Raw genomic sequence first — 24145 nt, forward strand, 5'->3', positions numbered from 1 at the left:
GTTTCCTGAACCACCCCGAGCTCCTGGAGCCAGGCTGCCTGACCGCAGCCTCCGTTGAGAAAAAGCAGTTCGGACCCAACCAGAGGACAAAGGCCTGAGAGATAGTCAGATGGCAGGCGCAGAGATCGAGGGACGTCTCAGGCGTTTAGCGACTGGTTGTTGGTTAGGCCATGAGCCATAATCCCATAGATTCTGCAACGATTAGTAAAACAGAGGGCAGTGTGGCGGGGGCCTAATAAATGGTAGAACAGGCTTGACGGGCTGAACGACCTCCTCCTGTTCCTATGCTCTCAGGTAGATGGTGTTGGAGCGGAGTTCATGGGTTGGTGAGATAAGCATTTAGTTATGGGAAGGAGTTTGCTTTAATTGGGTTCCTTTATGAAGCAATGTTGCCTTTTAGCCCCCAGCATCTTGAGCCCTTCATTTTGCCTTTCATTTTCTGTGGTTCCTGCCTATGTATTTGACTTAGGAACTACGTAAGTTTAAGAATTTGTTCTCGTTCACAAAATCGTTGTGGGGATTTCAGCTCTGTTGTGCATATTGATGTACAGGGTGTCCACAAAGACCTCTTACCACACACCCCCACCCACCTCCCCGTTACAAAACAGCAATATGAGACTGGAGGAGCTGAAACAAGCTCTCAGAGATGCATTTCACCTCGTCACTCCATCCGTGTTACTAAGGAAGATGTTGCATCAAACATGGTGACAGATCTATCTGCCATGAAAATGATGGCAATCACTCACACTGATCCTCTGGCTTCTAAATACAGTTAGACACTTGTACTGAACACAATGAAGTACTTCTAAATACAATTATCATCTACGTGTTTCAGTTGTTGGTTAGCGCAGTGTAGAAAATAGTACTTGCTGCAATCAATGCCCTTTAAACCTACAATTTGCTGAGCTGGAATTGTCTAAAATTGAGGACGTGTTTGTATTTTTCTCTTTAGAAATGGCCGAAGGATCATCTTGGCCAAACCACGAAGTGCCTACTGACTTAATGCAAACCACCACTGCCTTAACAGCGGGCTCACTCTCTCAGTCAAGGTAAGACTTAGCAGCCTCTGAATTGTCCGTGAAGTTTCAGTACAAGTCCATAGTCTTGTGGCCAGGAGGTGAAGCCGGCCAGCTAGCATATTGGGTTCTTGGTATCTCTCTTGCCTCTGCTTAACATAGGAACTGCAGGAGGCCATTCAGTTCCTCAAGCCTATTCCGACATTCTGTTAGATCTTCGTGATCTGTACCTCAACTCCAATTACCCACCTGTGCTCCATATCCCTTGATACCCTGATCTAACAAAAATCTATCCACCGCCTAGAAAACTTGAATTGATCCAGCATCCACAGCTTTTTGGGGGATGAGGTCCAGATTTCCATTACCCTTTGTGTGAAAAAGTGCTTCCTGATTTCATTCCTAAATGGCCTGGCTGTAATTTTAAGGTTATGCCTCCTTGTTCTGGATTCCCCCATCATAGTTTCTCTGTAGCTACCCTATCGAATCCCTTTATCATTTTAAACACTTCAATTAGATCACCCCTCATCCGTCTAAACTCAAGGGAATCCAATAAAAATAATCTTTGCATTTGATACAGCGCCTTATCACCTCGTCTAGAAGTCTCATTCCCCTCTCCCCCCCCACCCCACTCGCAGCATTGAGCTGCTTTTTAAACGAATCCCAGTTTCCTGGCCTTGACCACCCTTCCTGGCAATCTGTTCCAGTTGTTAAATATCCTCGGGTATAGAAAACTTCTGCGTATCTGTCCTGAAGTTGCCCTGTGCAACTAAGCCTGCGTCCTCTTGTTTTACTGTATTGGTGCGTCCTAAAGTGTTGTTCTGAGTTAAAAGTGAGCTTTGAGCTGAAGGAGCCAAGCAAAGGGAATTGGGGGGAAGAGTTCCAGTGAGCGGCGAGTGAATTAGAAAGGAATAGTGCTCGTTCCTCCTGTTAAGGGATAAATGGGATCTTTTAAAACCTAGCCTTGAATTAGCCGTCACTTGTTGAAGCAGGGTTATGGAAGCATGTTTTTACACTTGTTTGCCACTCAGCAGCATGCCTGTGCTCCCAGCAGGGAGCAACTTGTGAGTCGTACATCCATGTTGCAATTGATATTATTGGCGTTCACTTACAAAAGAAGCACTTTGAGACGTCTTCCTGGCGTGAAAAGCACTATATCAGATGCAAGGATTATTGTTATTTTGGCTGCAGTTGGTCGGTCATAAAATGGTTCCAAACATTTTTTTAAAAAGCCTTTTTTTTAAGGTGAGCTTACTAAATGTCGAATGCCTCAAACCACTTCACTTCGTTTGTGTAAAGTATAGTGACTGTAAAATTGCGGGTGAACACAGTAATGGAGTGCGCTCCTGGTGTTAGCAGTGGGCTCGTTGCTTTGTGTTGCCCTGCTTGACTCCAGCGTAGTGCTTAAGGGAATTTAATTGTACACAAGGAAAGAAAGCTTGCATTTTGTTATTGCACTATACCACAGCGACATGTTTTGTAGCACTTTGCAGGAATTACTGTCAATTAGGCAAACCTTTTGCACGCAGAAAGGTCCTACAAACAGCCATGACGTGAATGACAAATTTCCCTTGAAGAATTATGCAAGTAGTAAACCTGTGGAACAGGCTCCCTAGGGAAACGGTTGAAGCAGGAAGTGTTGATTCCTTCAAACACAGATTAGTTAGTTTTCTTTTAGGAAATAACATTATGGGATATAGTACATAGGTAGTTTCGGGACATATGCATGCGAGCGTCAGGAAGGTGGAAGACGAACTAAATGGACCTTGGTCTTTTTTCGACTAGCATTTCTTATGTTAATTACTCCCTTCTCTCTTCTAGTGTTGTCTGAGCTTCAAGGTACATCTAAAGAACAGGCAGAGGGATCCTCAGTATAACATCTTATCCAAAGGATTTGGGGAGGGAAAAATGGGAAAGAAAGCTATTTTAAAATCTGTGCAGCAGGAAAACTTCTCAGCTCACTAAATTGAGATCCATAATTGTATACAATAGAACTGGTTTGCATTTATATGGTGCCTTTCACATAGGAGAATGTATCAAAGCACTTTATGGAGATGAAGTCGGAGTCCAGGCTGGGTGGATGTGGTTGGGTGATCGGGAGGTAACTGGCAGAGGTGTTTACATGCTCTTTGACAAAAGAAACGTAATAAAGACAATAAAACCGGGCCCCACCATCAGTGGTCGGCCCTTCAACCTTTCTGCACCCACCCTCTGGAACTCCATCCCAGAATCCCTTCACCTTGCCCCCTCCCTTGCCTCCTTCAAGGCCCGTCTCAAAACGTTCCTCTTTGATCAACCCTTCGGTCATCCTCCCACCTCCCCTGCCTCGCGTTGTTTTTGCTTTTGCATTTATCGTTCCGCTTTGTAAGCCATTGCGTCTCCTTTTGTGTTGGAGCAGCGTGAACCCAGGACTATCTTTGGACGTAGAAGTTGCCTTGGCGACTGGACAGTTCCTTGCTGCAGGAAGCAGACACTCGAGCAGCATCGCTTCTCACTACGAGTCGCGAGGCGAGACGCCGTGCTCCTTCAACGAGGACGATGACGAGGACGACGAAGAGGAGGACGACTGCTCTTCCCTGGTCGAGGGAGAGTAAAGACAAGAGTGCTGGCATTCTTCTCCGGCTGCTCCGTATTGCTTTTTAATTAAGCTGTACTGTACTCTGTGCCACCACCTGCTGTTGCCGTGTTTATGACCGTCCCCTGCAGACTGAAAGCTGAGGGAGAGAGAGAGGCGTAAAAGGAACAATCGTTCTGTGTGTGAACGGGCGGCTCTCCTCCCAGTCCTGGTTCCTGCGCCTGTACAGATCCAGTTAGAAAAGAACCAGAGCTTGACATTGGCTGGCACAGTTTTAAGAGGTGCTATTGAGTGGGAGATTTTTTTTCCATTAGATTTGTTTGCCCCCTATTTTATCTTTTTTTTTAAAAAAAAAAAGCCCTTTGAGGTGGTCAGTCTGGCTGTTTGGCATTTCCAGTGTTGGTGTTGTTCGTAAACGCATCTTAGGCTTCTATGAGTGGCGCCTGGATCTAGATTCGGGGCTGTTGAGGCACAGAAATGACACTGTTCTAAGCTGTGTCGACAAAACGTTACTTTGTCGAAAATACAGGAACCACCCAGGTTTTAAAACCGATTTGAGACATGTCCTTTACGAATTAACAAGGGGTTTCAAAGCTGTGCTAACACGAAGAGTTCCAAAGAAATAACCAGCTCTGATGTTGATGGAAGCTAATGCTTAACATGTATTTGGAAAATCTTTTTTTTCCCGTCCTTCCCTCCCCTTCCTTACGGCCATAAAATTCTCCATGAGCAATGTTACTTTTTCACTCTTAAATTTCCACTTGGGTAAATGCCGTTTCTCCCTGGGTTTCAGTTAAAAGCCAAACGTGACGTGCCTCAAGGCTGATGTGCTTCTTCTGCACACAGAGGAAAGCAAATGGCTGGTCAACCCACCTCTCTTGGCGAGGGGCAAACACGTTTAGCAGCTTAGTGCATACTTTTGTTCTGGGTTTCAACCTGATTCCTTTTTTAACTCCTCTCTACAGTATCCTGACAGATTCTATTTTCCTTTCTCCTGTATTTCCCAGTTCAATATTTGCTCCTTATGAATTCACCCCACCACTCCCAGCATACCAACTTCCTCCGTAAAGGGACAATATCAAACGAGACACGTATATCTAAGCTGTGTCGACAGCGACAAGTAGAACTATTCAATAATTTATGACCATTCTTTCCCACGCCACCTTTTCCTTACCACCCTGCCTGTCTGCAGGCTTATTAAACCTTGTAAAGCTGGCTTGGTTTGTAAATAATTAGCCGTGTTATTAATTTTCTCCCCATTTAGGTTTTGCATCCACTTTGTAGAAATAATTTCATTGTGTGTGTGCACATAAAATGCATTTCTCCTGTTCTGCTGCAAGTGGGAAGTTAACGCAACCTTTCAGTATGGTTTAAAACCAGGGTATGGTTATCCATTGTGCTGATGATCACACCTGCATGGGCTTTGATGACAATGCAGTGACTTATTCCTGTGTTATCGAGCAGATTTATTTCTATGTTAACTAAAACATTTGTATGGTAGACAATGGAATAAAGACGATTTTGTGAGGATATTTTTCTAAACAGGCCTTCAGCAGCATCGCTAATATGTTCCTATAAACTGTTCAGGAATTCTTGTGAAGACCCGCCTTCACATGAAACCTGTATTTCTACTGCTCTGTTGTTTAACACGTGTATAGCTCCGTGGTTTAGTACACACGTGATGAACGTGATGAGCAGGGGCGTAGCTTTGGCACGATGGACTGACTGCACTGCCAGAGTGGAAGGATGCAAATGCATTGCACCTCTCGCTCCCCCTTATGCCACTTGCACGATGCTGGATTGTGAGCGCAGGGAGCGGATTTATACTACGCAGCCATCCAGTTTGGAACCAATTTGATGCATTATGTGCAGACGTTTTGATGGTGGGTACAAGTGCGTAGGTCTCATTTGTCAAAACAATGTTTTGGTCTTTTCGAATCCAGTTTTGTATTGGCAAGGCAGCTTTCTAACACTACACGTTTAACATCAAATCAACACTAAAAGGGGTATTCTCTTCTGAACCAGGCCGTCCGTGTAGGAAGGTGGAATTGAATAATGGGCTTCTGGTCAAAGTCCCTCAGCAAAAAAAAGACAAATTTATAACCATTCTTTCATAAGCCTATTTCCTGTTGTAGTGTTTATCAGGTAGACCTCTTGTGCTTGCTGGGTGGCTTCTGTTCTCAGTGCGAAGGCACTGATTTTAGTTTCAGAACTATTTTTTTTACAACCTGAAAACAAGTCAAAGCCAACTTGGCAGACACCTGTGCGTAAACGCAATGAATTTAACAAGCTGTCAAAGGAGCAATTGTTCTTAAATTCTGTTCCTTCAAACTTGTCAACAATTAAAATAAATCCTTGATGCTCCCAAGAGTATTGTGTATTTTTTTTAAGTTAAAATGTTATAGTCCATATTGAGTCTGTAACTGGCGTCTTTATAATGCAGGGGGATGCAATTTAGAGTGCTGGGGGTGAGAAGGTGATTGAAAACACACAAACCTGTTTTATTTTGCAAGTTTGATATTGCTATTTAGTAGGAATGTTACTTACAACACTTCCATGACTATCAAGGACCTGAGGAAGACATCTTTTGCATTGTGAGTACTATCCTGTTTAAAAAAAAATTTCTACTGACAGATAACCAAAAGTTTCACTTTTTTAAAAAAATCTAAATAATCTTAATCAGTTTGTGCTGTGTGGAACCTTAGAAATTCTATGATGCTGGAGGGTGAGGGGTGGCCTCCAATGTTTTTCTTTTAATCTGTGTTTAATGTCCTGTTCACGTTAAATACAGTATAATATTCTAAGGTAAGCCTCTCCCCACTCCCACCTGTGAATTCTTTTCAAAGCACACCATTGATTTTCCAATGATCATTTGTATTTGTATATGTGAAATAAGCACATTTGTTTGCAGTGTACATCTTTACGGTGTACCATACTGGACATACTGTGTAGAGAGAGGACACTAGAGGAAATGTAGCTGAACAAAGACTTGTGCAGAATAACGAATCCCTCTTAGCATTTACAATAACAGCTCGGACCTTTCTGCTAGACATAGACCAAGATACCACATAAAATTACATAGAATATTATAGCAAGGAAACAGGCCATTTGGTTCAACTAGTCTGTGCTGATGTTAGTACTACACTAGTACTAACTAAGGCCTGCAGCCCTCCATGTAGGATTTGGATTGGACATTTACTAGATGTAGGTAGGTAGGAAAAAACTTACATCTATACTCCTCTGAGTGGTTCATAGAAACTAAATGTTATTCAGAGAAACAACAGCTAATTTGTGCCTGCAGTGTCCTACAAATAACAAAAAGGGGCCAATTAAGTTGAAAGTGGGGGTGTATTTGAATGAAGAGGGAATGTAAGACAACAGTTGAGAAAAATGGCCATATTTATTTCAAATGATGGCTTAGGGAGAGTGGGGGAGGGTCTCTTAATGAATCATAATCTATTTTGTAGGCAAATGGGTGAGTCAACACTCCAGCTAATTGCAGAGTTTTTGTACAGGAAATTAAAACTTAACTGTAATGTGACCTTAAATATTACAATTCTTTCAAAAAAAATTCAATACTATTTGCAGTAACATCCTTTTAAAACATTGAGTACTTTTTGCACTATAAAATACAAAGATAATTATATTGTATTGATTATCTTGTAAGATTAGCAGCTTTAGTTTTTCAACATCAATCGTGAAAGGTACAATTTAATGGAGGTAGGCATGATGGGAGAAACTGTTTGCTTTATGATCTCCGCCAAATCCATCTATAAATATTGAACAGTATGATTCCCTCTTGATTCCAGAACTTGGTTCGACTTTCCATCGGAAAGTTAGCTCAACTTCATTGAGCTAATTCTACTGTTGTGTAGTATGCAATTGCTGTGAGCTCAGGTAATTCTGTGTCCTTAACATTAAATTGCAGGCCACTTATCCTTAGGGAAGGAGCAGAAAAGAATTTAGAATCAACTTAAGATCAAGAGGTAAATGGAAATTGAATTACACAATTTTTGTAAGATCTCTCTGGCTTTATTTTTGATGTGTACTTGTGCTGACATGTTTGCCTACAAACTAGTTGCTCCCATTTCACAGTAAATCCTGTGAAGCACTTTGAGATGTCCTGATGTGATAAAGCACAATATACTAAATGCAAGGGTTATTGTTATTTATTTTGCATGGTTATCTTCCTAACGCTCAATTTACTTTTGTATAACAAAAGTCCTTCTCACTTAAATTGAAGTATCATTATTAAATTTCACTATGTTGTATAGTATTGTGTCAAGAAGTGTAATTGGGTTGGGGGTAGAAAGTGTTGGCACTGAAAACTGAAAGCTCCTGCCCAAGATTAATTTGTGTAATGAAGTTGTGTAAGGTCTATTACTGCCTATTATTAAGATGGGGTCTCACAATATTATTAGAATATTTTATTTTCAATTATATCTTGATGTGGGTGTTTGTTTCATCTCGAGTGTCTTCTACGTGGGACATTTCTGTGTGCAAATTAGCTGACACTTTTGCCTACTAATATTCAGGCACTACACTTCACAGTAAATGTGATGAGTCATTTTTTGAAATGCAAGGGTTATTTTCATTACTACATAACTTTTATTTTCCTTGAACTGCTTGAGCCTTTGGTTTGTCAAAAAAATCTATTACTCATTGGATAGATAATGTCACAACTTGAGGAAAATAGCTGCAAGTTTTTTGAGCTTTAGTTTTTCATTAAAGAGATGCTCACACTTATAGATGAGGTACATGAGGAAAGAAAATGATAAACTGTTTTATCTTGTACTGAATAGTAGAACCAGAGGACGCAGCCTGTGATTGAAGGGGGATAAATTCAGAATAAATCTTGAGCAAGTAGTAAACACATGAAACAGGCTTCCTAGGGAGATGGTGGAAGCAGAAAGTGTTGTTTGTTTCAAGGACAAATTAGATAGATTTCTATTATAGTTTGGGGACATGACACATCAAGGGACTGCCAGGATGGTGGAAGGCGAAGTAGTTGGACCTTGGTCATCTTTTTTCCTACTGCAGAGAAAAATCCAGTGTATTTTAAATTACAAATATACTTTGTTTGACAGGAAAGTAGCTCAACCACTAACTATTGGGGAATCATTCGTGAGCGGAGGAATTGTGTATGATTGATGAAGGCGGCTGATTCTGCTCTAGCCATTAAGTTAAATCTGTCGTTGTGCCAGCCTGTAAATAATTGATTTGCACAATATATTCAGTTAGAAGTTAGTACACAGCAACAAATCACAATCTCATCTAGGAAATTGCTACAATGAGCAAATGGAGCAAGCTCCCCCACCCCTTTGTTAAATGGTGATGCCACAAACCTAAAGATATTCCATGAAGGAGGCACTGACATGTAATTTTTTACCCAATTACACACATACCCCATGAACAATAGTTTAAAATCCAGTTTTATTTTCTCTTTTTCATACAGGTTTTAAGGCATCTGCACGAAAGACATAATTTTGCAAAGGTTATAAAATCATTTTAGGTCAGCCTGTGGGTACCATTTGATTCTGTATCTTGATTGCTAAAATGTTTGTTCCGATACTACATGAAACCATTAAACTGTGTTAAATCCATTAAATATATACACACCAACAGCACTGTAAGCTTAAGACACTCACTTGGGGGTAAAGTCACATCACAAAAGGACAAAAGACCGCCATTATTCAGAGTTAGAAGTAGAGCTATTTACAGATAGATCCCTTATGGCATTTTTGTCTTAATATGTGTGCAAACTGGTCCGTTGGGGGTTGGGCAAGGCAAGGCAGGCAGCTAAAGATTTAGGAGTTTGTTTTCTTAACATCAATATCTGGAAGCACAACGTGATGCTACCATAAAATGCCATCTGGCTCATAACCCCCCCCCTTTTAACGTGGTCACACATCTACAATGGCAGGTCCAGCGCATTATAACAAAACAAAGGACAACAAAGTAGTCATCGTGCAAGCTGTCTCACGCATGTTATTCTGTTACTTCAAGTCTGAACGATACCCGGCCCAGGAATCGATCTCGAACGTCGTCGTTCTTCAGGTTGGACCCACTGATCTTGCACTCAATCATTAAATCCTTGTTGGTATCGTTGGCCCCCAACATGATTTTCACAGCAACCAATGGCTGTGTGTAGTTAACCTAGCAGGACGGATAAAACAAAACATTTACACTCAGGATTTTAATTCCACTCTTTTTGCTGGCATCTGGGCATCTTCCACTGCACTGAGCTGAGGATGATTTTGACTCCAGAGAGGATTCCTTGCAGAGAAGCCAGCTGGCCATGAGCCAAATGCTATTATTGACTTGTATAGTAAAATACATTTTCCCTTGGCAGATCTGGCAGACAGGAAGACTTGTGTCATAACAACACTGGAAAGTCAGCTCTGTATACATTGTAGATCTGCCATCAGAAGGTGCGTGTCTCCAAAACAGCATGATAGAGAGCAAGCATTCTTCAAGAAAATAGGGGGGTAAAAATCAAAACTTACATGGGTTATTCGTCCATAATATGGATAGTACATTAGGTCAAAGGATCCAAAATACTGCATAGCCAATTGAGGCTCATTCTGCATAGAGATAAGAACAAGTTTTAGTTCCTGTTATAGTACAATTTGACATTAGCATTTTACCTCACATTTTAACAGGCATAGGTAAAATCTGAAAGATATGCAAAACTTCAATCCTTTAATCTTGACAAGTAGAAGGCATAGACATTGCAGGTGTGTTTGCATATTAATCTGCAGGATTGCAAAACAACTGCATTTTCAGTCCCTCTCGATGAGTTACATGTCTTGACGATTTGGTCAAGGAAAGAAAGGCAAACGTTAAACGAATGTCACTTCAAGTATCAGCTTTGGATATACTTTTCCAATATGAGGGTTCCAAAATACAGAGAAAGCAAAACAGTAGACGCTTCTAAGCGCAGTGCATCCAAATTGAAGTGTGGAGGTGATTGCATTTGGATGTCAAATAATGCAAAATACATTCCAAAGCTCTTCTGACTCACAAAAAGGACACAGTTTTACATATTAGGTATTTTGAACAGGCGGATAAGGCACGACTGTTTAAAATTTAGTACCTTTGTGAAAAGAAGGCACTCACAGAAAATGTTGCTTTCCTGATGGAAATACTTATTCTCTTACCTGCTCTTAGCTGTGTAAGACATGCCTGCATTCAACTCTTATTTTGAAGAAGAAACTCATTTTCTATTTTGCTACTTTAACTACTGCCAAAATTATGTATTTAAACTTTAAACCACAGCTTTCAATGTATGTATATTTGCATAAAATTATGCAAGACATTCAGATTGTTGAAATGTGTATTTAGAACAAGCTGAAAAGCACAACATTGCAAGCTATTCTAATGCTAAGGCAGATTGTGTTTATCATATACCTTCAGGATTCAAACAGAATTGTAATCTGGAATCCTTGAAGCTCCAATTTGAAATTATACAGCCAATTAACAACAAAAGGTGTAGATTATGAGTATATGATAAAACACTACAGATATGCTCATATACACATAAGTTGAAACTGTGCAAAAGTTAGTGGTTGAGAAACTAACATTTCAGATATCTCACTTTCTAACTTTTACACACGCATATTAAGCTTCCGCTGAATTATAGATCCCTGAATGTAAACAAAGCTTCCATCTTACCCAGCAATTATTTTACTAGGTTGTGTGATTGCAGCATGAGGAGAAAATAAAATGAATATGAATACAGAAAACAAACAAAAAGTGATTTAAATGTTATTTGGTAATGGTTAACGGTAGTATTACAGAAGACAGTACAATTACAGCTCTTAAAACTGACAGTTGTGCAACCCATGAAATCCACTGATTTTGTGCCATAAGATATTTTAAAATCTGAAAATAGTTTCAATCAACATGATTTGTATTTCCCCTGCAATTTCGTTTTGAACATTTATGCTTAAAACAATGAACAGTGATTTTAGGGGGACTGGTTCTTATTGAATTACTGTGTCTAACTCAGTGAGGGAACAACACTGGGATCGAATTTACAAGTTGTGTAAACCATGTGTACAGAGGGAATTAAAGGTTAATCTGTCATCTTTCAATGGTTAATTAATAATGAAGGGCACCTGCAATTCCCTCTGTACACATAGTTTACACAACTTGCAAAGCAGACCCCATTGATTCAGCTCCCAAACACAGTTAGGTTTAGCGACTCATCCCAAATAGACTCCTTTATCTCTGAAAAAAATGTCTGTGGACAGGTTATTGAGATTTAAAAAACATATTGTTTCAGATACTTAAGGATACCTAGTAAGTAGTTATAGAACTTTGTGACTTTATCAGTTATGAACTTGAATGGCGCAGTACCGTAAGCACAGCTTTGCCTGTGGAGGAGAGGTGCACTGGTGACTGACCTTTTACGGTTCCAGTTCATTTCAGACCCTGCTGGGGATATAGAGGGTTAGTCAAATTGCCGTGCACACGGCTACTTCTTACATTATCAATGTTTTGCACTCTTAGGGCATCCTGGTACAAAACATTTAGTAAAGGAATTCATCATTTGGTAGAATGTCAGCAGTGTCCAAGGGAGTTACAGCTGCACACATGAGATCCAATAGCAAATTTAAACAGGAAAGACTTAACTCTTTTTCAATGTACAATTTTACATGTTAATTATAGACAACCTAGTTCCACACATGGTGCATGCATCATGTTTTAAAAATTACTTACTAAAGGTCTAGGGAAGGCTTTAAGGGTTGATCATTGGTAACATGGATTATACATATACTTCAACAACATGTTTAATGATAGCATTATCTAAAGCTTAGACAGATGTAGAAACAAGATAATGTGGTAGATATGGGTTACAGTTCCTGTGGATATATTTGAGGCACTAAAATAACAAATCTGCTGCCTAGATGACCTGGGAGGGGCTTTACAGTACCATTTCATTGAAGGTCAAACACAACCTGGTCCTTGTCCGAATGCAAGGAGATTACAAATAAAATACAGGAGATAGAAGCATGAATGAAGTAAGAGGGCATGATGGGCTAAAATTACAGAGATTGACAAGAGAGTGGACTTTATATCAAGCTAGGATGTGAGGTTTTTAGTAGGTAAAGGGAAAATATGAAAAGGTGTGGGGGGCAAGAAAAGCCACACACAGTGAAGAAGAAGCATTTAAATGAAGGTATAAGCAGATAATCACTCCGGACAATGCAAAACCCTGGTACGCCGCACTCGGTACTTTTATCAGGTGTAAAGTAATTTCTCAATGTAATTCTGCATTCCAGTTCTCCATTGAATATTTCATTTGTACACAAAGAGATCGAACCATGGAAACACAGAAAGCCATTTGGCCCATTGTGCTGGTTCTTTAAAAGAGCAATGCATTCTGTCCCATTCACCAGTCTTTCCTCTACCTCTAGAAATTACTCCTTTAAGATATGCATCAAGTTCCCTCGCTAAATCTCTACTTAGATCCTGCTTTGACCACCGACGTATGGACTTCTTAAAAAATAAAGTAAAAAAAGAACTTTAATCCTTTAAAAGTGCTGGGATTTTATTCAGTTACAGAAATGAAACAAGACAATTTCACCTAAAGTCTCATCCTAGCTCCACGACTCAGTGGTGTAATTTATTTTGGGTGAAATGATCTTTATTTTAAATCAATATTAAAAGAGATATTGAAGGTGCTGTCCAAAAAACTTCCACCAGAAAAACACAATATTGCTGAACCATGTAAAATGTAAGAAAAACAATTACTGACAAGCAAAAGGCAGAACGCAATACAGAGATCTAGTTGGGCAACTGACCTTAGCTGAACAGTTTACAACAGGATTCTTTCCCCCTCCTGCTTCCAGTCCAATTATCTGAAAGAATCGTAAAATTTTTAGTTTTGGAATTGGCTGGATTTTGTTCTGAGCAGATATTGCTTCATGAACACTTACCCTATTCATTTTAACAAGGACACACGGTTTGCCCTCAGAGTAGCCAAAACTGGTATCGTTCAATCCGGAACAGTTCTAAGCATTGTGCGGTTAAACTGGCAGGCCTCTTTGGGGAATTTCTTATCGCTCTGGTTGAAATACTTTCCGCGTTGACATAAAACATTTTTTTGGGCTTGTTGCAAATCCTCATAGGCTGTTAACAGATAGAAATGATAGTTCAATAACAAAGAACAAGATTAAACCAGAAATGAGGCCGCAAAGTGAGAAAATCAAAATGATTCAATACTCACGTTTTAGAAAATTATCAAGAGCAATTACATATTTTTCATAAGACTGAGCATCAGATTTGTTAAATACAATCTCCAGGGCAGATCCTACTTTTGGTCTAATCATGAGACCTGCAAGAAAACAAACCTCAATAAATAATTATTGCATAAAACAGCCAACTGACTATTCGTTTTCCCATCTACATAAGCAGAATTTGGTTCACTAATAATAAAAAAAACTGCTTCACTATTTTCTCTGTGCATTACCCTCCTGAAAATTACCCCCTATAAATCAATTAAGTTACAATGTTTGGCCAGCGCCTGTATAGTTGAGCCATCAAGCTATGAGTTGAAATACTAAACCGATACAGATTTTCCTTTTTTCAAAAACTACACTATGAACTGTGATAAAAGCCAAAATGCTGCCTACTTTTTCGTCAACTAAGCTATAAGCTTCATCCTCACAAATTCTAGTTCTCCCAAGTAGATCTAAATGCTCATGTACAACTGGAGTAAAAAAAACGTAGGAACAGGAGGAGGCCAAGTCTGCTCCACCAGAATATCAGATCAAGCCTTTCCACCAGAATATTAGGTTATGACAGATCTTTTAATCCCATTTCCCTTTCCCCCATAATGTCTTACTTCCCAAGGATCTTTCTCTCTATTAAACATTTATTGCTTCCACAGACTGGTTATATCATGGGATCTAAATTTTCTAGTACCAAAACATTAATGAGGTCAACTAATAATATTTCTAAATATAATATAAACAATGCATTTTATAATACATTGTAAAGGAATCTAGGATTTGTTGATTTATCTGGATCTCTATGTTCAGTGTGAAATACTTTTAAGGCCTCCTGGTGTGAAAGTCTGTATATAAATGTATATTGCATTGTAATCATAGTTTATTTTGTACAATACTATTGCAATGTATTATGAAAGATCTCTCTACATGTGCACAACAATTTCTCAAAAATCAGTTACCTGGATTAGCTACTCTGTCACGATACTTGGGTGTGTAGTCATCCAGGGTCTGAAGCATAACCCACATGGTGAAGCTGAACAGCCCAGCCAGGAAGCCATAAAAGACCAGGTAGAACAGCAAAATCAGAGCTGCATAGGGAGAGAAAAGAAAGTACTATGTACTTGCAATATATCCTTTCCACATCCTTGAGCAGTTCAGCTCTCTGAAATGCTTGAGGATATGCAAATCTTCAAGCAAATGTGAAAGGAGCAGAGGAATTTGGAAACAATATTATTAGTGCGCTGCAGTAATAATATTTTGATTAAGATATCTTCCCTAGTCCTCCCTGAAGGAACTCTCCAGTTCCATAGGAGAGACCACCTCAGATATTTTATCCTTGTGGGAGACTTCAAGTGTGAGCCTGCAGTCTGTTTGCTCATAATTCTCCAATTGCAACTGAGCTACCAGAGACCAACACTGAGCAAGGGTCTCTTCACTAAAGCTCACAAGGGAAAATCAGAGGTTCTCAGAGACCGGAGAGCAGGTTGCCATCACCACAGAAAGATATCCAAGGTACAACACAAAAAGGAAGTGTAGAAAATAAATCCAATTGTTAAGAAAAAAAATTTAAATCTAATTTTTAATAAATTGCTTGCTCTAGTTATTTCATGTTGTGTATTATCTAAGGCAGAATGCAAATTATAGGACATGTAAGATCGGCCAATTGATATATTTTATAAAAAAAAGTCAAACATTTTCTCAGATGCACGCAGAAAAGTCTCAATATGTCCCTTTCACTCCTGATTGTGATTCTCATTGCTGGGCTGTAATGATTTTAAAATTGCACATCAATAATCTCATCAGTAATCCATAAAGGCAAGGCTAGGTTGAGAACAGTTCAGAGAAGATGGTCTGGGTTTGTACACTGTCTCTGCAGGTATAGTTCTATATATTGAGTCCTCCAGTTCTTTAATGAGATATGATAATTGCAGGCATGACTGCAGATATTAGTGATTCCTAACACCGACTTCTGAACACACTGCCAAAGCCACAGCACACTGGGAATGGATTTCAGACTCGTCACCTTGTCAGACCATGATTAAAACCCCATGTTTCATAAGCAGTAGAAAGCCATAGATTTTCCCTTAAGTTTCCAGCACCAATTGTGTACTTTAATTGCAGTTTTCAGCAATGTCATAAACCCCTACGAGGAAAATTGGAACCTGCATTTGAACTGGATAGAATGTCCATGGTACTGAGCCTCTGATTTTCCTCCTGTTGCTATTCATATGCAGGCTTCACCAACAAAAATACTGCCTTCTTATCATCAATGTCTCGTCACACAAATCCTTTGTCAGAGGTAGCATTATTGTTGCCATATTGAGGATCGTTTCTGTATCATAATGTAAACTGAAAACTTGAAAGAGGGATCAGAATATCTCATGGGACTATCTTAATAAAAGGCAACCAAGACCTGACTGGTATTGCACTGAAGTATTTGACCAATGAGTGAGTGAGTGAGTGAGTGACTCTTCACCTCGCTAAGCTCCCCAGTTCTGATTTGGACTACAAAACCAATTCAACACTCATCTCTAGAGAATGAATTAATGGCTTTACTTCACTTTTCCATCACTTCAGTCTTTCTGATTATGTTCTCCTGGAAAGATGGAGGCGAGTTTTACAGTCTTCTGCCTCAGTCAAAACCAAGAAAGAAACTCTTGATTATAGTTACTTGCTGGAAAAGCCCTGCAGATTAAAGGACTTGAAACCCAGCCAGATATCTACAAAAGAAAGCTTCAATTTACCAAAGGAACAGAAGAAAAGTCCAGCGTGAAGAGAACACTAAAATTTCCAATAAACTCAAGCTTAACCTATCAGAAACAAGACTAAGAGCAGCATCTATCAAACAAACCAATTCACAAAACATAAAAGACTTCACAACTCTTCCTACCAGAAAAGCAACAGGAAGACGCTTGCCGAAGGCAGAATAAAAAGAACTGGACTATTTTTACCCAGATTCTAATTTATACATCAGACAACATGGTTTGAAATCACAATAAACAAAAGCAGACCCATTCTAATATGAATGACAGGAAGATTAAACAACCATGCAAGAAATCTAAATTTTTTTCAGCTAAAAGCAACAGCACAAAGGAAGAGTTTCTGATCAGTCTTCTCTCCCTCCCCCTAATATCAGATTCACACATCTGTATACTTCAAATACCATAATCACATATCATTTGAATTATCATTACAATGGAATGATGAAAACCCAATACTGAATTACCCTTTTCATCAAAACCATATCCAACTTGCATAATTGCCAAGCATATACTTTAAAAAAATACATTGGGGAAACTAACCTTATTAAATTTGACAACCTATAATTTCCCACAAATATTTTAAAATCTAATTTTATATTAAAGCAATAAAGAGAATAAAAACAACAGGATAAAAAGTACATAATCACCTTATACAACCTTGTAGTAGACTAACTTGCAAATGATTACTTGTAATCAGATTATAAAACATTTTTGTTTTGTTTCTCCCCAAATAAAGGAAAACGATTGGCAACTGCCCATTCATCTCTTGGGTTGAATTGAGGAGCATCATCCGAGTTCTTGATGGCTAAGTCTGAAACTGCCGACATTCAAACTGGCAATTCACTCAAAAAAACTCTCTGAAGGAAAATATTTTTAAAAACCTTCGACCTTATTAGGTTTCTTGTGTAGGTAGTTCAGGCAAAATAGTGAAACAAGTAAAATACATTGAGAAATTCTGTGCTTATCAATAAACATTTACTTTTCTGCATTATGCTTATTTTAAAATGTAAAGATATTAGAATAAAAAAGTTATTAGAATCACAGAAATTTACACCAACGAAAGAGGCTATTCAAATCACCGAGTGTTCACCGGCTCTCAGACCAAGCTGTCCGTTCAATCTCACTGCCCTGCCTTATCCCCATACCTATACAAGCCTCTATCCTTCATATACCTGTTCCTCTTAAAACACACAATGGACGACTCTGCCTCTAACCCCTTTGCTAACAACCTTCTATAATTAAAAGTATCCCCTTTCATTGGGTGTATTTAAGGGCATGTTCAAGAGAACGTTTCCCCCCCCAACACTAAAATGCCTTCAAATATTCAAAAATTTCCTTTTCCAGGATATCCACACAGAGCCTAATAACAATCCCTCCAAAACCCAAAACAATAATAAATTGGTCATTTTCAATCTACGACTGTTTGTGGGACACTGCTGTGCGCAATTGGCTGCCGCGTTCGCCCACAAATATACAGTCAATTCACTTTACAGTGTGTTCTGTGAAGCGCTTTGGGACGTCCTCCCGACGTGAAAAGCGCTATATCAAATGCAAGGATTATTATATTATTATTATATCCCCAGCCTCTTTCTTACTTCACTTCCCCCACCATTTGAAGTTGCAATTGCCAAAAGGGGTGGTATTTTTACAAACCATCAGATATTTCAGAATGATTATTGCAGATTGCCTACATTATTTTCTTTGCTTGAAACTATGCAGAAAATATAACCTGAAATTGTCAAATGAAATCTATGCTTTGGCTGTTTTTGACTCTTTCTCCAGCTTTCTCCTCAATTTCAGTCACCTGCACCCGTGTATGAGATGAATTGCTGCAATTCGCCTCACAGAGTCGCAAATACCTCTCCAAAAGGCAATTCCAAGGTTCTGGAACAAAAAAAATTAATAAATATATTTCTTTAAACTCAATGACCGTGAAAATGTATTAGAATGTGATATATACAGACAAAATAATACTGTACTTTCAGAAGTTGAGCCAATTAAACATGTTAAAATCATACTTAAAGTTAGACACAAGTCTTATTTTCTTAAAATCACACAATGAAACTAATATGAAAAAATGAAGTCATGTATTTAGACATGAAGCAAACAACAGCTTTAATTTAATGCACCACCAACTCGTTCTGTGTCTAACCTATGCAGTGAAACTGGTGCAAGGCGCAAAACGAATGAAAAATTCATTTTTCATCAGCTTCACAGAAGGCCACTTAAAACATTAACACTTGGCTTCTCCCTTTTGCTGATTGACAGTCACTGCACAGTAGACTGGTCCCACCGTCTGCAAAAAAAAAACCTTTTGTGAAGGTCCAACCGAGCCTTTTGCCTCTGAGAATTGAATTTGTTTTCTCTCCCAGCCCCAGGCATTTGACAGGTGGAAACCCTCTCCATAACTCTGCTCAAATCAGGAATCGCGCCATCCCTTTTTATTTAATAAAAAAAAGCAACGCAATCTTCCGACGTGTAAATACTTTGAAGTCAAACATATATAGTACCGCAATGAAACCTTCAACCCTGTCGAATTGAAAACCATATTATCAAACCTGAATACCCACCAGAAACCATACTGGGGGGGGGAAAAAAATCACACTGCGTAAAGCAAATCTGCGAAATAATCGACTGTTTAATCCAGTATGTGTAGCCCTCGGTGGGGGGGGGGGGGGGAGAGGGAAAAAAATGACAGGTAAATAACAAATTAATCATTCCCGGGAAAGAGAACTGACAAGAGCACGAAGTGAGCTGACAGCTGCATTTTGTGACGATCTCTCCATCGGAGCATCTCCCGACAGATCCCCGCAATTCCTCAGCAAAATAACGAACCTGACCGTGGAGAACCGCACTGCTAAGTTTGACAACAGCTGCTCCGAAAGTGACATTATTGGGTGACAACTGTATTGACAGAGAGAAACACTGAAGTGCAGGATTGTGTGTGTGTGTGTATGTGTGTGTTGGGGCGGGAGGGGGGGAACCTCAGGAGCAAACACCTCCCAATCAATCCCAACGCCCGCAAAATAAACGCAACGTGCAATGATGAAACCTTCTTATTTCAAAATAAAAATATAGGAAAAAAAAATCACATCCGAGCAGCAGCAAGTTGATTTGGTGATTCACTCCCCTCTGGATGCAGATTATGAATAACAACAGTAAGCATAATCCTTGCATCAGATTAGATATTAGCGCCTCATCACGTCTTCGAGAGACGTCTCAAAGCGCTTCACAGGAGATACTGTAAAGTCAGCTGTAAGGCACAATATTGGCTCCGTTTTTTTTTTGAAGGTGAGTGAGTGGGGGAGAAGCTTCTTTTCCACGAATGAAAATTAATGCTGCTCGAAGCGGACCGGGTTACATTGGGAGATAAAAAGGCAAATCAGTTAGTGAGAGAGAGTCTTTCAAAACCAAACGAGTGTCCGAGGTGCAGCGAATGCTTCAGAGCACTCAACTCAGCCCCACCAACCGCACCGCACCGCACCGCACCGCACCGGCTGCGGGTTTTAAAATGAATTCATTGCGTTTTCTTTTTTTTTTACATAATGATAATAATAATAATAGTAAAAAAAGAAAATATAAAGGCAATGTATAATCTCTTTAACCAATGTTATCGCGGGTGGAAAAAAAAAGCCGTATTTTCTGGATGGGATCCGACCGAGCGCTTAAATTGAACCTCAGACACAAATATTAGACGTAAAATAACGACAGACACCAATTATTTTTGAGGTAAAAAAAAACAGGGCTTTTTTTTTTATCCCCTCTCTCTCCTCTCTCTCGCCCCCCCAACCCCACACACCGCCACCAACCCAACCAAACACCGACCCCCCCCCTCCCAACCCCCCCACCGCCGCCGCCGCCGCCGCCGCCAAATTGCGGCGATTACAGCTGCGGGAAGGGAAGAGGGTACCGTTTCTCGCCGCTCCTTACCCCAGCTGCTGGCGGTCCTCCCCATGAACTGGCCGGTTCCCGGGTTATAGATGAAATGCAGCCATCCTCCCTTGCTCTGCTCCTTCTTCTCATCCTTGTCAGCCATAGCGCAAAACGGCGGTCAGGGCGGGCGGGCGGCTTACCGGCCAGGTGTCTCAACCGACGGGGACAAGTCTGACTGCACAGTACCACCACCGGTGTGATGCGCGGTGTGCGTAGAAGTGTGGGCGGGTGGTGGACTCTTATGTTTTTTACGCTATCCCTCCCTCCCTCCCTCCCTCCCTCCCTCCCGCTCGCTCGCTCGTTCCCTCCCTCCTGCCGCCACTCTTCGATGCTGCAGTGAGCACCGCCGCAGCGGTTCGCCGGCGGCTCAGTGGCGCACCGAGCATGCGCGCTGCGACCACCAGGCTGGCGCGCGCGGCGCCGAGCAACGGTCGTCGCAAAAAGCGCGCGCGCGCCGCGCCGCGCCGCGCCGCGCCCGGGCGCCCGAGGCCCGAACACGCGCGCCGCCCCGCCAACCGTCGCCGCACGCGCAGGCCCCGAGCATGCGCGCTGTGCCACCAACCGTCCAACCATTGACTGGAAGACAGGCTTTGCCGCAGCGCCTCCTGTGGTGAAAGGAGGCGTGTGAGTCCCATCAGTGACGTGTCTGCGGGAGAGGAGGGAGGACGTGGTTTTATATATACATATATATATATATATATATTCCAGTTATCTTTTGGTTTAAGATTATTTGGAGGCCGCGTTTCCGTGTTCCACATTATATTTTTATGCTCGTGCTTGTACATTCAACAACAACAACAACAACAAGATTACATTGGTATAGCGCCTTTCACGCCACTCCTAGAGTAGGTATGAACTACTAGTTATAATAATATAACTATATAATAATATAACTATAATAATATAACTATATAATAATAATAATGGTTGTCACAGCGAGCATGTTCGGTGCGCCATTTAGCCGCGGGTATTATATGTTATATATTATATAATAATAATATACTAACGTTATTATCATACTAGTTATGATGATAATAATATAATAATAGGGCGTTATCGCGTGCGGTATTCGACGATATTTTTTCCCGCTACGGTAGATAAGAGCCCCGGCGGGCGTTGAGGTGATGGGCGTGCGGCGCGCGTAGAGTGGGAGGAAGTTACAGCGCGGGAGCGAGGCGTTCGTTCGGGCCGTCGACCACCGCGTCCGCGCTCCCGGAGCACGCTGCGCTGTTCTGCTCGATCCCTGCAGCCCCCCTCGAGCTGTCGTAGCTACAGTCGATCCACTTTAATAATAATAATAATAATAATAATCCTTGCATTTGATATAGCGCTTTTCGCGTCGGGAGGACGTCCCAAAGCGCTTCGCAGAACACACTGTAAAGTGAATTGACTGTATATTTTTGTGGGCGAACGCGGCAGCCAATTGCGCACAGCAATGTCCCACAAACAGTCGTGGATTGAAAATGACCAATTTATTATTGTTTTGTTTTTTGGAGGGATTATTATTAGGCTCTGTGTGGAGTAAGGAAACTTGCCCGAGGTTTGGCCCTGACCTGCCTGGGATTGAACTCAAGTCTCACTTGCAAAGCGAGTGCTCTAACCACTGAGCTACAGGACTCCACAAGTGCAAGGATTATTATTATTATATACCTGGCTACGTCTGTCTTGAAACCCACAATGGACTCAGCCTCTGCCACCTCACTTAGTAGGGCATTCCATATGCCAACAACAACAACAGAATTACATTTGTATAGCGACATTCACGTCGGGAGGACTTCCCAAGGCGCTGGACAGTCAATGCGCTACTCTTTTAAATTCTTTTCAGAATTTTTTTTCCCCCTAAGGCCCTCCTCCTTTCACTCTTCTTGTGCTATCTTGAATCTATAGCCCATAGTCAGTGACTTCCCTACCAGTGGAAATAGTTTCTCCACTCTTGTCAAAACCACCCTATCATCCCTTCATAATTTTGTACATCTGTATTAGGTTTCCCATCTTAATCTCCTGTGCTCCAGTGAAAACATGACCAACTTCTCAATCTTTCCTCCCCAACTATTTGGTGCGAGTGAGGATACAGGCAGCGGAGTTCTGGATCGGCTGAATTTTGTGGATGGTGGAATCGGGTAGACCGACGAAGTGTGCATTGGCAGGACTGGAGGTGACAAAAGCACGAATGAGGGTTTCAGCAGCTAACAGTAAAATAATTAATTGATTAATTAAAACCTGCAGTAAATGAAAGAATAGTCAATCTGATGTGAACATTATACACCAAAGAAACAGAGTACACTAACATGAGTTGTTCACTCAGTTCCTATCCAAGCATAAAAAGCAGAATGAAATATCGAACTCAAATTTATCATGAATAATAACAGATACAAACAAAGGATTTTAAGGCCACAATCCAATATTGGGTATCGGGTGCTGTCTCTGAATCTTTTTGATGGTTCAATTCACTATGCACAGTGCAATACAATATAAACATGGGGTGAACCAGTACGAATTGCATTGGAGTCCAGCTCTTCACGTCACTGGAGTATTCCACAATGCAGCTTTGGTTTCCCAGTGGACAACCTAAGAATTTCAATTGACATTTTTAATGCTATTAAAGAGCCACTCACACAATTAATTTTGTAGTCTCTTAGATTGGGTATTTGGTTATGCAAAAGCTCCTAACCAATGCAGAACTAATACAAAATGGATTGGATACTATATATCAGGTTTCCCACTTCATATCATTATATTGCTGGAAACAAAGTCACTTGACACCAGCAGTATAAATGCGGGACAAGGGTTACTATTGATTTACAACATTAACTACCTTCCTTAATTGTATTACTAACTTATGAGCAATAAATCTATTATTTTCTATATATTTATTTATTTTCCAACTTCTATTCCACCTTTAAGGTATAACATATAACAAAATAATATTTCCAGTCAGATTGAAAACCCATTAACATTATTTAACTTTTTATAATTTTTTTATTTCATAGAAGTTTTACATGAAACAAACAAGCTGTATTTAATCAAGACAAAATAGCTGCACTTAAAATATATTTTTCGCCCGTTCGCTCCGCTCAGCCGGCCGGCTCTGGCCTGCTCCACATTCCCCGACACAACCACCCCACCATTGGCAGGAGAGCCTTCAGCCACTCTGCCCCCAACCTCTGGAATTCCATCCCCCAGTCACTCCGCCTCGCCCCCTCCTTATCCTCCTTCAAGTCCCGCCTCAAGACCCTCCTTTTCGACCGTGGCATCGGCCACCCCCCCTTCCCCTCCACTCCCTTCCCCCACCCCGACCCCAGCTCGGGTCTGAAATGCTGTACTCTGTCCAGCGCCTTGAGACATCCTCCCGACGTGAAAGGCACAATACAAATGTAATCTTGTTATTGTTGTTTAAGTTACCCTGTATTATGTACCGTTTCCTACCCAAGAGGGTGGGCTCACAAGCCTCTAGACTTTATTGAGATGCCCAGTAACAGGTATGAGAGCAGCTGGGATGACTCACTCTTTAAATGTTTCCCTTCTTTCCTGTTCAGTGTTTTTCAAACGCTAACCATAGCTAAGTTTGGGAGCTCACTATTTAGGTAATCACAAGCACAAACACATACCCTACCAGTAAACTTG

The 24145-nt window shown here is 40.6% G+C and overlaps 2 protein-coding genes across 12 annotated transcripts in view; one reads left to right on the plus strand and one right to left on the minus strand.

Annotated features, from left to right (window-relative positions):
- LOC103178656 (transcription factor Dp-2) overlaps positions 1-5956 on the plus strand; it is a 68583-nt gene extending 62627 nt beyond the window's left edge. For all 11 annotated transcript variants that reach the window (XM_042339282.1, XM_042339283.1, XM_042339284.1 and 8 more), the window contains 2 exons: positions 953-1049; positions 3412-5956. In XM_042339282.1, coding sequence (XP_042195216.1) covers positions 953-1049; positions 3412-3607 — 293 coding nt within the window. In that variant the 3' untranslated portion in view covers positions 3608-5956. The remainder of the gene's footprint in view (positions 1-952; positions 1050-3411) is intronic.
- Positions 5957-9002: 3046 nt separating this feature from the next.
- atp1b3a (ATPase Na+/K+ transporting subunit beta 3a) lies at positions 9003-20790 on the minus strand. The gene is given in 8 exon segments (XM_007893570.2): positions 9003-9744; positions 10095-10172; positions 13398-13454; positions 13533-13609; positions 13612-13725; positions 13823-13930; positions 14786-14914; positions 20519-20790. Coding segments are annotated over 8 exon segments (837 nt in total). The 5' UTR covers positions 20625-20790; the 3' UTR covers positions 9003-9576.
- Positions 20791-24145: the final 3355 nt, after the last annotated feature.

This window comes from Callorhinchus milii, unplaced genomic scaffold (assembly GCF_018977255.1).
Source record: "Callorhinchus milii isolate IMCB2004 unplaced genomic scaffold, IMCB_Cmil_1.0 Scaffold11, whole genome shotgun sequence".
In the NCBI taxonomy this organism is placed as follows: Eukaryota; Metazoa; Chordata; class Chondrichthyes; order Chimaeriformes; family Callorhinchidae; genus Callorhinchus; species Callorhinchus milii.